The sequence below is a fragment of the Charadrius vociferus genome, unplaced genomic scaffold, assembly GCF_000708025.1.
Source record: "Charadrius vociferus isolate BGI_N301 unplaced genomic scaffold, ASM70802v2 scaffold134, whole genome shotgun sequence".
NCBI classification, from domain to species: Eukaryota; Metazoa; Chordata; class Aves; order Charadriiformes; family Charadriidae; genus Charadrius; species Charadrius vociferus.
In genome coordinates, this window is record NW_009648333.1 from 3,376,019 (window position 1) to 3,389,281 (window position 13,263).

At 40.6% G+C, this 13,263-nt stretch overlaps 1 protein-coding gene across 1 annotated transcript in view; it reads left to right on the forward strand.

Annotated features, from left to right (window-relative positions):
• ATP10D (ATPase, class V, type 10D) overlaps nucleotides 1-13,263 on the forward strand; it is a 41,302-nt gene that overhangs the window by 21,990 nt on the left and 6,049 nt on the right. Inside the window, exons 11-18 of the mRNA XM_009884970.1 lie at nucleotides 1,341-1,956; nucleotides 3,418-3,524; nucleotides 4,417-4,543; nucleotides 7,475-7,659; nucleotides 9,325-9,634; nucleotides 10,259-10,335; nucleotides 10,867-10,992; nucleotides 11,461-11,661. Coding sequence (XP_009883272.1) covers nucleotides 1,341-1,956; nucleotides 3,418-3,524; nucleotides 4,417-4,543; nucleotides 7,475-7,659; nucleotides 9,325-9,634; nucleotides 10,259-10,335; nucleotides 10,867-10,992; nucleotides 11,461-11,661 — 1,749 coding nt within the window. The remainder of the gene's footprint in view (nucleotides 1-1,340; nucleotides 1,957-3,417; nucleotides 3,525-4,416; nucleotides 4,544-7,474; nucleotides 7,660-9,324; nucleotides 9,635-10,258; nucleotides 10,336-10,866; nucleotides 10,993-11,460; nucleotides 11,662-13,263) is intronic.

The following is a 13,263-nucleotide window of genomic DNA, read 5'->3' on the forward strand; positions in this document are numbered from 1 at the left end:
TTTACCAATTTTGACTGTGTTGCAGAATAATTTCCAAGTTCAGCTTTGACTTCCTTCCCTCCATCCCCTGGTGATTTCTATTTGTTGACTTTGTCTTTTGAAAAAAATGTTTATAATATGTGCAAGAGTAGATTTTGGTGTCTGTCTAGGCAGTGAATCTACAACCACAGCTGGAGACATTCCCAAAAGGTATTCTGTGGAATATAAAATACCTCCTATGTATAAATAAGCCTGGTATTTTAGTGTGCTCCCAGGCATTCCCAGAAAGCATAGTAGGCAGCCTACAGGTCCATGTGTGGATGGCACAGCTCTGTTCGTAGTTACTAATCACCCATACCTTAAAGGTGATGCAGAAGAATATACAGGCGAGATTCTTGGTTTTTTGAGAATATTTCTGGATGACTTGCTAGCAGGGGAGAAGATCTCCAGGTCACTCATAGGTAGGTTGGGAGGGGCAAGTGGCATGAGGTTTCTGAGTTCACAATTAGGGAATGACATGAAAGAGCCCAAGGCACTGGAAGGTTTCAGTGTTACCGTAGGGAGAGGCAATGAAAGGATGTTACTAGTCTTTATTTCCATGATGCTGAGTGGAGATACTCTACAACTTGCGTGCAGTTGCAGTAGAATTGAAGCCAGAGTCTGTCCTTGTTTCCTGCTTTCCAGTGACAAAGTATATTTTCATACTTCCTGGTGATAACTCATTCTTAACTCTTCAACAGTAATGAGAAATGAAAGTCGGCCTTGCATGCCTTGTTCCTGGTTTGTAAGATATCAGCTGCCTAACTGTTCTGAGTAACAATAAGCCAATTATTTTGTAACATTGATGAGGTAGGAACTGTCTTTTGTTTTAAATTCAGACGTTAAAAAAGTATTGATAAGGCACTGTATTTTTAACAGTACTTTTTCGCTAGTTACTGTGAGGGGTATGGAGTTGGTTTATTTTTCACAAGAGTCTTGCTAATTCAGAACAGGAATTTAAGTGTTTAGTTCCATTTGCCACAACTTTTAAAAGTTATAATGTCATACTAACCTCATTACTGAAACAGTTCTAAAGAGAAGTATTACATGGAATCATGAATCAAACGTGGAATGCATACAATTTTCAGATCTGAAGTATTTTTACAATTCTTTTGGTTGGAATAATGAAGCTCTTAAAGAAGCTGTTTAGTGTACTCATGGTTGTGTGTTTAGTTGAACTGGCTATCTTTAATACAAGAAATCAAACTCCTGGTAAACTTTAAAATGCTATATTCATTAAGAAACATACATAGTTTGTAATCTGCCTTTCTTTAATGTAACAAAATATGAAGAATTTGACATAAATGCTTTCTCTGTTCCAGATGCGACACTCTTCGCTGGGTAGGATGCCTCTTAAATCACTTGAGGAAATCAGGCAGATGTTCCAGAGATTGTCAGTCCGGAGACTAAGTTCCCCCCCACTTCCAAGCATAAAAGAATCACCATCTGAAAGCCCCAGTAGTTTTGTGAGCAAACTGTCTATTTTCAGAATGAAACTGGCTTCGCCTGCTTTGGATGGAGCTCCTCAAAGGGCTGCTGAGCCTCACAGTACTGAGAGCCCAGAAAATTCCCAAGTGCCTCAAGAACTAGATATGGTGAATGTAATTGCTGGCTGTGAACACGACAGTGCTGCATCATCTATTGAACTGTCTCCCTTACCTAAACTGTGTTACGAAGCTGAGAGTCCAGATGAAGCTGCCTTGGTTCATGCTGCTAGGGCTTATAAATGTATTCTACAGTCTAGGACTCCAGATCAGGTAACTGTGGACTTCGCAGGTCTGGGATCTTTAACATTTCAGCTTTTGCATATCCTGCCTTTTGATTCAGTGCGGAAAAGGATGTCAGTGGTGGTTCGGCATCCAGTCTCCAACAAAGTGGTGGTGTACACAAAAGGTGCAGACTCAGTCATGATGGATTTGTTGAGAACTGCATCTGAAGGTATCTATAGAACTTCTCATCCTTTGCTCACCCTTGTCATTCTTCCGTACAGTTGAACAGATGGCCGGATTCGTGAGAAGAGACAAGTAACCCAGCAGAACTATTATCTGTGAATAGTTCCTTGTAGGGAACCCAGAAAGGTAGTATTGCTTGTCACATAGATACAGCTGTGCTGTGTGCTGGTGTGGAAACTGAGAAGAGAGAAGCAGTCATTATTCAAAGGATTTAGTGGTGTCTAAGCAAACCCTTTGGAGCCAACTGAAGTATTTCCAGTTATAAAGTAAGGTCATCTGCTTGAATAGTTGGCTTCTGCAACACAGTGCAAGGTGTTTATTAGAATGAGATACTTTCTAGCCTTTACCTATGTTCATGTTTCTGAGCTGTTAGAGAGAGGTATCGGTAGCAGATGTCACCTACTGGTGCTTTTTGAGTTTTTTTTCCCTTGACTACTAACTATTTCTTTGTTTCTAGGTGTAATAATAATATCTGTAAAGTTGTGTGGTGACTTCTGCTGGGTCTATTGTTCAGGGGTAGATGTTTTTTTAATCTGCCACAGGAGGGATACATCATGTTGTGTAAGCACTAACTGATTTATTCATACACTGTAGCGAACAGTCATTGATTTTTAAATGAAGGCAGTATAGAGAAAGTATTATCTGTGTATGTTAGAAATAAATACCTAGATATATTTAAGTTCAGAAGATGTCCCAAGGGTTGTTTTTTTTAACGGTTTGGAAAGTAATATAAAGGAATGATTTGTAAAGACTTGCTTTCTGCAAAAAGGAGTTTGGTTTGTATGTTCCATGGATGGCTGATCTCAGCGAGAAAGAAGAATATTTTCAGTTCCAGGGGAGGATTTTAACTCACCCAACATTAGCCATCTAAAGCCTAGACAAAAAGCCTCTGTAGGCCATGGGGCAGAAACAGTACCTCTGAAATCTCTTGTCTTACTAGGGGGGTACTTTCATGTCTGGAGGTGCCTCTCCTTACTTTGATTCTCAAGGTAAACTTGGTACCTAACTTCTACATGTCCAAAGTTAGGACATGCCTGTCCGAATAGTCTACCCCTTAACAGTTATTTTTTAAAAAGCTTTCGGTGACTGCCCTTTTAGCTCCTTCCCGCTAGGCCAGTGGCAGTAAAGCTGCTTGGGTACTGTGGTCCAGTTCATTTTAAAAAATAATTTTATTTCAGAAATAACATTTTGATATACTAGTGGCTTTCAAAGATCTATCAGTACCAGATGAGTTCCCCCTCACTGCTTCGGCAGACTGGCGGACTGTATGCTCACTATAGATAAAGCCACAGTAAATAGTGGAAACATGAAGATACATTAATAATTAAAATAAAACCTGTTAATATTTTAATATTTTTAAAACGTATATTTAGACCTTCAAAATTTTCAACTAAATTTAGCCTAAGAATGCATATTTAATTTGCTTTTTTTGCTTTTTGTGTGATAGTAGGTACTAACAATTCAGAAATGGAACAAAAGATTAAAGAGAGAACTCAGAAGCATTTGGATGACTATGCCAGAAGAGGACTGCGTACTCTGTGTATTGCTAAGAGGGTATTCCTTTTAATACGTATTTTTAAGAATGTTTACAGTTTGTGACCAACCTGAGTGGTATCACCAATGGAGCAGACATCACTGCTTCTAAATGGATGCTTCTGTTGCCACGTTTTGTTTATCCTTATGTTCTTTCAGGAGGAATTTATAAGTTGACCCAAATCAATTCCTGACTTTGGTTAGATTGCCATAGTCATTATCAGTTCAGGATGCCAAGCAGCTTAAATAGCCTAATTCTTAAACAGGGGTTTTCAGCCTGATTTTTCTTCAAAAGTCCTGAGCAGGTCTCCTTGTGTGAAACTTAACCTGGTTGGAATTCCAGACACAGAAAACAAATGAGGTCAGACCTGTTTTATTGGGTTTCACAAACAGTTTGCAGTGTTACAAACGTAAATGATGTTTTGAGATTCCAGTTTAAATTCAAAGCTGCTCAGAAGTAAAATTCCATAGGGACTGAAACAGGCAAGAAACCTCTTTACAAAGCCTTGTGCAAAGTGAAAGTACAGGCTGTGTAGCTGTACAGTCATCAAGCTTTACACAGCTGTGCAGTGATTCTGTGGCTGCGTCAATGCTGCAATTAAAGAGCAGTAGGGGAAGTACACTACGCTCATTGGCCTGCCTACCTCCTGTGTGGATGGAAATCTGTCAGGCAGCTCCAGGAACCTGCAGGGTGCTGGTGAGTAACCTGGCTTGTGAAGCTTGGCAAAGTAATCTAACACTGTGAACATCATATTAAATCCGTGGACATGTTGGGACATGTAAGTAATGCGCTGCCAGGGGCTGTGCTTCTAGGTTCAGTATGTGGACAGCAGAAGTAACTGTGAGGACATTTTTGAGACGCCTTTGAAAACACAATGCAGATACATGCCATATGTTTTCTTGCCCTCTGTAGGTGATGAGTGATGCAGAATATGCAGAGTGGTTAAATCATCATTTTTTAGCGGAAACCAGTATTGACAATAGGGAGGAGCTCCTGCTTGAATCTGCCATCAGGCTTGAGACTGACCTAACTTTGCTCGGTAGGTAGAAAAAGTGATAACTCCCAAGAAACTGCTTGTGATGTTCATAATTGGAATTTACCTGTAGAGAGCTGTGCTAACCTCAATTTGTGTAACACATAGCTTTCTACAGACCTAGAATTGATTGTCACTCCGGAATTTTCATAAATCTTGCTGGTAAGTTTGCACTAGCTGTAAAATACACAGAAGGCAGCTAGTACTCTTCTGGTTTTGGAAAGGGTAAAGTTTTACTGGTTTATTTTTTTTTCTTGGGTTTCTTTTTTGTACTCACTGGAATTTTTAAGTGTCATCATAATAAGTACATGAAATAATAACAACAGATCACAGACCTGCCTGGGCAAACATTTACAGAGATCCCACTTCTGGGCATGTTTTCCGTCACTGTTGCATTTGTGGCACAGCAGGTATGCTTGTGCTGGGTCCTCCTGTAATAACATGGAGATAAAAGTCAGGCAGGCTTCTGCAGGAACCATTCCTGTGGTGGTCATTCAGCTGTGCAGAAATGGGGAGGCCAAAACAAAATGAAAAACGTTTGGTGTAGATGTGTAAAAGGTAAACTGCAGGCAGTCTGGGGTAATAGCTCTAGAGAACTGCCCAGCAAATAACATTTGGAAAACAAAGTGCAAAGATCTGATTGTGGTGGTAAAGATGGCTTGTGCTGGAAGCTGAAGAGAGACAGATCCTATTGTGTGGAAAGGTGTTACTTCCCTCATTTTGTGCCACATCTGCTCAGGGCAAATGCCATAAACCTTGATACTAAAAGGAATTCTGGGATTACTGGCTGCAGTTTCTGGAGTGAAGCCAGAGCAGTACTGCCAGCTGCTGTAGTTTTAAGGGATGATGTGCTATCCAGGTACGCTTTTGCACTAGAGTCAGCATAGCGAAGTCTAGTTGCTGTGGTGAAGACCTGTCCTGCAGGCCTAGGTAATTTTTTGTCTCATGTCTCTGGTAGGACAGTAAACAATATGCATTTGCCCTAACATTAAATGGGAGTGAGAATAAGAAGGGTAAATAAATGGCTTCATACTGCCGAGGTGCTTGCTTTCAGTACCTACGCTAGTTTCGTTACCCCTGCCTGGGGCATGCGTACATTGTGGTCTGCAGAGTAGAACTGCTTACAGCACTTCTCATTCTGCTTCTCTGAGCCTTCCTTTGCTTTCTTAATAAACATTACCTAGTGTAGCTGCAGCTGTAACTCTGACTGTCCTCTTAGGACTGAGAAATTAAGACTTTGTCCTCAAAGAACAACAAGGAAAATTTCAAATCATCTCAGCATTGCCAGGATCGTGAAGGACAGCAGTGGCTTGTAGTCCACTGTGTAGGCAGGTATGAAATCCATATGGCTACATATAAAGCCTCAGGCCTTTATTTGAATGGAAATCTATTTCTGGAAAGAATGGTCCTAATGTGCAGTACTTAACTAAGCACAGATCTTGATCTCAGCATTATAGATATTGAAACTGGCTTCTGTTGAGTTATGAAGTGATCAAGTATCTCAGAAGGGGAATGTTAAGTGTATAGAGTGTCCAAGTAGAAGCAACATTTTTCTGTCTTCCCTTGATGCCTGTCAGTGTCTCTCAGAGAAGCTTTCATCAAATAGAACCACGCATCTTCCTTCCTGCCTTTTTTTGTTGTCTTGCATGAAAATGCAGACAGAGTGCAGAGCAAGGGCCTGGAGGTTTTCGTCTTCCCGGCGACCAGGGACCGTGAGGTCTGTGCCCTGTTGGCAGCTGCTTACTGAAGAAATTGCTGTAGCATCAGAAATTTGCCTGACCTTTTGGCTCTTATCCATCCCCATTTGACAGTCTGTGCTTTATGTACAAATTGCTGGCTAGAATCCCACACGAGAAACACGCTAGGAGGGAAAATTTTGCTTTGAATTTTTTTATTGTTTGTCTTTCAGAATGAACCTAGCTGCAACTGGCTGAAGTTTCTTTATGAGAAACTCAGCCTGAGAATCCCACAAGCCAAACCATGTCTTCTGGTTATGATTTAGTACCATTTGTATTGTAAAAAAGCCATGAAAATGTCCTGTACCGTAGTAAATCATTGGCACTGCAGCTTGTCAGAGATGGTTCTGCTTTATGCTGATGTTGTGTTACCTCATTGTTAGCAGACCAGAAGATTTCGTAAGCTGGTTTTAGGAACACAGGTCTGCCTGCTGTGCACACCAGAAAAGAGGTCTCTGTATTTTTTCGTTGAAAGTCTTTCTATAACCACTAAGGGGTGTGTGTTAGAGCAGGTGTTTCCTCCCTGTGGGGGAGTATGTCAAGGTTGGCAGCATGGGCAGAAGGAAGGGCAAAACACAAAAGTTTAGTGCTATGAATTGAAAGGACCTGGGACAGGAGGTATTGCAGCGATGAGTAATTGAGAAACCTGATGGTGAATGGCAGGTCTTTGCAGCAGTGTTCCAAAATATGATAGAAGAAGAGGGGATTTTGGTGTGGAAAAGGTGAGGGCTTGGGATGGGAGGTACAGAGAATTCAGCCTAGAGCAGAGTTGAGAATCAGGAAGAGAAATGGGCCTTCAGATAGGAACGATCAAGGGTGATACATTAAAGAAGGTTTGGGGTAGTCCAAGGTAGGAGGGAGTGCGAGTAATGGAATGTATTTGTCATGAGAAGCCTGGGAGTTTGTGTCTCACAGCCACTATGAGGTGAAACAACCATGAGAATGAGAATAGTTGGCTTAAAGGGTCTTGTGAAGAGTTGGAGGCCCCTGAGGCTGTAACAGAGGGTATGTGTCAGCTGTCTCGCATGTGATGGGCTCTGGGACAGAAAGATGTGGAAGGGAGGAATTCCCAAGTATGTCCCAGTAGAGTGACTGTTTTGTGATGTGGATACACACAGAGGACCATCTTGTCCTGTCACGCTTGCAGGGTTTGGGTTTTTGAAGTACAGCAGCACTAATTCTTCTACTTTTCTAAATAAAGGTGCCACTGGCATTGAAGATCGCCTGCAGGAGGGTGTTCCAGACACAATACAGGCATTACGGAAAGCCGGAATAAAAATATGGATGCTGACAGGTGACAAGAGAGAGACAGCTGTCAACATTGCCTATGCTTGTAAACTGCTGGAACCAGATGACAGAATCTTCACTCTCAAATCACAGAGTAGGGTGAGTGGAAATTACACTTTTCTTCAAGTGTTTTTTATTTTTCTCTGCTGAAAAATTCAGTCAGGCTGTATCACAGAGCGATATGGAAAAATAAACTGTTCTCTGCTCTCCCAGCCGACCAAAGACAGCATAATTTCTTGGAAGATGAAAATACTAGAAAACTGACAGTTTGCTTCCTTGCGGGTAAAATATTAAATCCATAAATGAATGTAACATCTGTTTCTTTATATACAGTCCCTAAATAAAGATTAATTGTTTTAATTGAATAGACTGCTTAATTTCTCTTTGTGGTAGGTTAGAGAGTTGACATGCTTCACATGTTATTAGAGATTTCAAACGGCTGTGACTTACAGCATATTAGCAATGTAAGAATTATTGTCATGCGAATTCTATTGAATTAAGTTTTGTGCTGCTTTGTGTAATATATTCGCTCAGCCTTGCTTGTCTTGCATAAATGTACAAAGAATTGTCTCATTAAAGTACATTGCACACTATTCAAGAAAACTAATCTGCCAACAATTTTATCGGAGAAAAAGCCAACTTTTCCCTACCACCCAGTAATTGAGTCATGTGGTAAAGAGTGGTTAAAAAAGCTGCTGGTTTGGGTGGCAGGTTTAACCCTACTTGATCATTGTGTCCTCTTGTGGATGCTTATAACCAGCTGTTTTTCAAATCTTGATTTTTAATAATTTTGGGTTTCGTAAGAGAGAAATTGCTAACTATAACTGGTAAAGCCAACGTAAAAAATGTCTCTCCTCATAGCAAAGACATGAAATCTAAGACTTCTCTAAAGGACTGGAGGATTTTTCTAAGACCTTTTGGTTTTCTTTTTTTCTCTGCTTATATTTTACTTTAGAAATTGTGTGGCAAGTGGTAACTGTGGGGAAAATAAAGTGAAAAAGAAAGGATTTTTAGTCCAGCTGTGTTTGAGGAAAGCTTGGGGTTCTATTTTTGCTAACACTTTTTTCTTCCTTTTTTCTGACTGGGGAACAAGTGTCTTACTTAACAGTGAGAACTGACCCCCTTTTGTATAAGTGCCTCCCTCTAACTAGGCTTTGAAATAAAAAGTAGACAGGATTTGATACTGTTGCATTTCAAAGTAAAATAATGAGGATATTGAAGAATAAGTACTTTCTTCTATATAGCATGCATTACATATATTGATATCAAGAGTCTTTGGGGCGTTTTATATTGATTCTGACAAGGTAAAAAATTCCACAAGGCCGGTTCTTCAGTAATTCATTGCAGCTCACCTATAGTCTGATTTGGAATGCACTTTTGGCTTTGCATGCCAGACGAAAGAAAGGTAGAGAGCAAAAGGCTTCCATCAAAGCTGTATTTATGTTACAGAATCCTTAATGGTTGTTATTTCTGCTAGTCTATGAACATTTCTTGATTTCTTTCAGTTTTTCCCTTCTCCTAGTACAATACTCAAGCCAATCTACTTAAGCAAAGTTAAATCACAGGCCCTTTTATTAACAACAGACTGCATCTTTTGTGATTTTAAAGGGTTATTCAGCCTCATGTCTGAGCCTTTCTGGATTCAAGTGAAATGCTACACAAGGGCAGCATTTGACCTTTTCTCCATATGTATTTTGTAAGTTGAGAAGGGAGCCAGAACACGAACAGTATTTAATGAGTTGCCTTTCTCTTGTCTTTAATTAGGATGCTTGTGCCTTGGTGATGAGCAAAATTTTAGAAGGCATCCAGAAGAATACTTCTGCAAAAAAAAAAACCAGTCAGAAATTTGGGAATGTCTCTGCAAGTCCCTCCACCCAAGCTCCAGGGTTCAGTGCAGGCCTGGTTATTGATGGAAGGACTTTAGAGCATGTCCTTCATGACAGCCTACAGAGTATTTTCTTGGAACTCACAGAAAAATGTCGGGCTGTAGTCTGCTGCCAAGCCACACCACTACAGAAGAGTGTCCTGGTCAGACTGGTGCGAAGTAAGCTAAAGGCAATGACATTAGCTGTAGGTGAGTCCTGTGGTTATCTTCTGAAAAGAAGCAGCAGCCAGTTTCTTCTCTCCTGTATTTTTGTTAATGTCTGTCACAAAATTTGCTTTACAAGGAAGATAATCCTTTGAATCGTAGTTGTCTCTGACATAAGGTAATGATAGTCCTCTGAGCTAGCAAATTTAGTCCTTAAACTTACTCATGGTAATCTAAAGCAACAAGAACAGCAGCAGTCATGCACAGTGTTAAGATGTCCAAAGGAGCAAGTAAGGGGTTTTTCCTTGTCATTCTCCATCACAGCCCCTCAAAATAGGGAGGGAGAGGGGAGATGACTGGCTATGATTTAAAACACCCATATTTTCTGTTCCAGCATACCAACTACATTTTGACAAAAGGAACAGCTAATATCCACTTGGAGAATATAGCTCAGTTTGGTTAGGCCTTCTGCTTATTAATCCTGCTCTCCGTAGGGTTTTCCGTAGGCTGCACTGTTGGCCATAAAAATGTTTTTCTCTGAAGTGTCTGGTGTTCTTGTATATTTGTCTTTTCTTGCCACCTCCCTGACAATGTGATAGCCAGCAAAGCTGCCTCCAGGTTGCATTCCAAATAAGAGGTTAGTTTTGATTTTTCCTCTTTTCTGTGTAGGTGATGGTGCCAATGATGTCAGCATGATCCAGGTGGCTGATACTGGTGTGGGAATATCAGGCCAAGAAGGCATGCAGGTAGTGTTTACAAAGACAGCTGCACATGACATCAGATTCCATTTTAAATCAGTTCAGAGTTTACCCTGGAGGCGCAGTGGCTCCGTACTCCGTTACCGTACATGGGCAAGAGTCTGCAGCCTAAGCTCACACCCAGGCCTCAGCACTCTTCCAGGAACACTCAGAAGCTGAATGCTGCAGGGGTTCGAATTCCAAACAACAGAGCTTGCTGCCTGTCACCAAACTCCCTATTACTCCTGTCCTGCCAGGAAACAAACAGCCCGAGCATCAGGGATTTCTGGGCAGTTGTGCGGTGATAGTAAAGACAACCATGTTCCTGCCTATGTTGTGTTGGGCTGAGCTGTGTGTGTTAGTGTAAAATGTGGTATGGAGGGGCTCAGATCTGAGTGAGGATAAGACCGTAAGCACTATGTATAAAAAAAATAATCATACAATAAGAATTTCCAACAGTAGGTAAGTTGGTGACTTGGCGGTACCTGAAACTTTTAACAGTTTGGATATAACATGTCCTTTCCTTCATGTGCGTTGCAGGCTGTGATGGCAAGTGACTTTGCAATCTCTCAGTTTAGACACCTCAGGAAGCTGCTGCTTGTCCACGGTCACTGGTGTTATACTAGACTTACCAACATGGTGCTTTACTTCTTCTACAAGAATGTGGTATGTAGCTGTCCCATTCCAGGGAAATCACAGTTTGTGTATTTGAGAGTGCTGAAGGGTTTAGTGGGGCTTTGTATTCTTTTCTAGTTGCTATTGTAAATGGGTTCAAAAAGACACAAAAAGCACATGTCAGACAATTCAGTTTCCCACTTATGTCTGCAGAGACCAGAGACTCTTACTCCTTGGACTGAATTTCCCACTCAAAGCCATTGATTAAACAGTGGATAATGGGCATTACTAATGTGGTGGCAGCATGGCTATTTAAATAAGATGTGTCCAGTTTTGAAATGTAAAGCTGTGTGCTAGTTAAATATAATTTCAAAGTGTGGGTTTGGCATGAACTCCACATCATTTATACTTATTTTCCACAGATTACTGTAACCAGACCCTAGATCTGCCTGTTTTCCTGCTGGCTTTTAAATCACTTGTCTACAGGTAACATTTTATCATGTCATCTTTGACTTTCAGGCCTACGTGAATCTCCTGTTCTGGTACCAGTTCTTCTGTGGGTTTTCAGGCACATCAATGACTGACTACTGGATCTTGATTCTTTTCAATCTCCTTTTTACATCGGTGCCACCCATCATTTATGGTGTCTTGGACAAAGATGTGTCTGCGGAGATACTCATGCAGCTCCCACAGCTGTACATGATGAGCCAGAAATCTGTGGTAGGTTAAAGAATGCTTGGCCTGAAGCAAATTGAAATCGTCAGCATTTGAGCCATTTCTGTCTTTCTTTCCTTCATGGTTCGCATCAGGCAAACATGAAGTTTAAAACCACTTTCTCTGTTACAAAAACATCTACACCTGTGCAATATGTGCACAAATAAAAGCTGTTTTTTCAAGTTTTTTGTAGGCTTTTTTCAGCCCTATACCCAATCTTGTCAGTCATTCGGATGATAAGAGAAATTAAGGACTTCAGGTGAAGCAATGTACTAGATAAACACCGTTAATCAGCATGTTCACCTCATTCATTGCCTCAGCTGTTAATGTGCTTCTTCAAAATGGGTTTCTTTTGAGCATCTGGGCTTAGTTTAAGATAAGGGCACTAGATACTGTTTTTTCACTGACATATGAGGGTCTCAACTGCCAAAGTAATGAGGAATGGATAAGAACCAGAGCAGATTTCTTTCAAATAATCCTCAAGAGAGTTCTGTCATTCAGGGTTCTTTTGCCCTTATGGGTATGTTCTGGAATTTGCTGCTGGTACTTTTCTCCCATCTGAAAACACTATACATCATATCTGGTCTACAGGTAAACGCTGTCCAAACATTTAGCACAGAAAACCACAGGGAGCACCGGGTAGTTTAAATCAAAATCAGTACGCTTTTGCTGGTTTCTGCTTTGCTTAGCATAAATTCTAGTGTAATTTTAGTTTTATCTTTTTTTTTTTTTAATTTAACACTAAATTAAAGTAACATTGTTATTATAACAATTGAAGGCAGAGACGTCATAGATGCTAGTACAGAGAGAGGAAACATTGAGCGTATGAGTTACCCAAAACTCACCATTTTCTTTATGACCATAGTCCTTCAATAACAGACTGGACATGAGGAAGCATTTCTTTACCAAGAGGGTGGTCAAACACTGGAACAGGCTTCCTAGAGAGGTGGTCGATGCCCCAAGCCTGTCAGTGTTCAAGAGACATTTGGACAATGCCCTTAATAATAGGCTTTAGCTTTTGATCAGCCCTGAAGTGGTCACAGTTGGACTAGGTGATCATTGTAGGTCCCTTCCAACTTAAATCTCTTCTCTTCTTCTCCTCCTCCTCTTCTCTCAAACACTATTAACAAAAAGAGCTACAACATGTTGTGTGCTAGTTGTGCAGTCTCATCTGTATAACCTGGCGGAAGTCTAGGTCTGGTTTGTCCTCAAACCAGGACAAAGGGAATTTGGTTGGTTTGTTTGTTTGTGGACTTTTACATTTCGCGTTACATACCCTTAAATATTTTATGTTGCTTGGTTTATGATACTTTTGCAAAACTAAGTACTCTTTTGGTACTAATCCAAACCTCTGTACTTTGTCAATCACAGAGAGTTTTGACTAAGTAGATGTTCTAAGGCCTCAGGATTTGACCCTTTGTTTTGATCTTCAGGATATGTATGGTGATCTGATCTGAGATGAAGGTTTTGAGGCAACATAATTAGAATTACTGCGTTACACAATAGTTTTTCTCTTTTGTCCAGCACAGCATTACCTTGCTCTGTGGTTGGAGTTGTTCAGTAGTATCTCGTTTCCTATCTTGTATGGAAGCACAGTGAAATAATTGC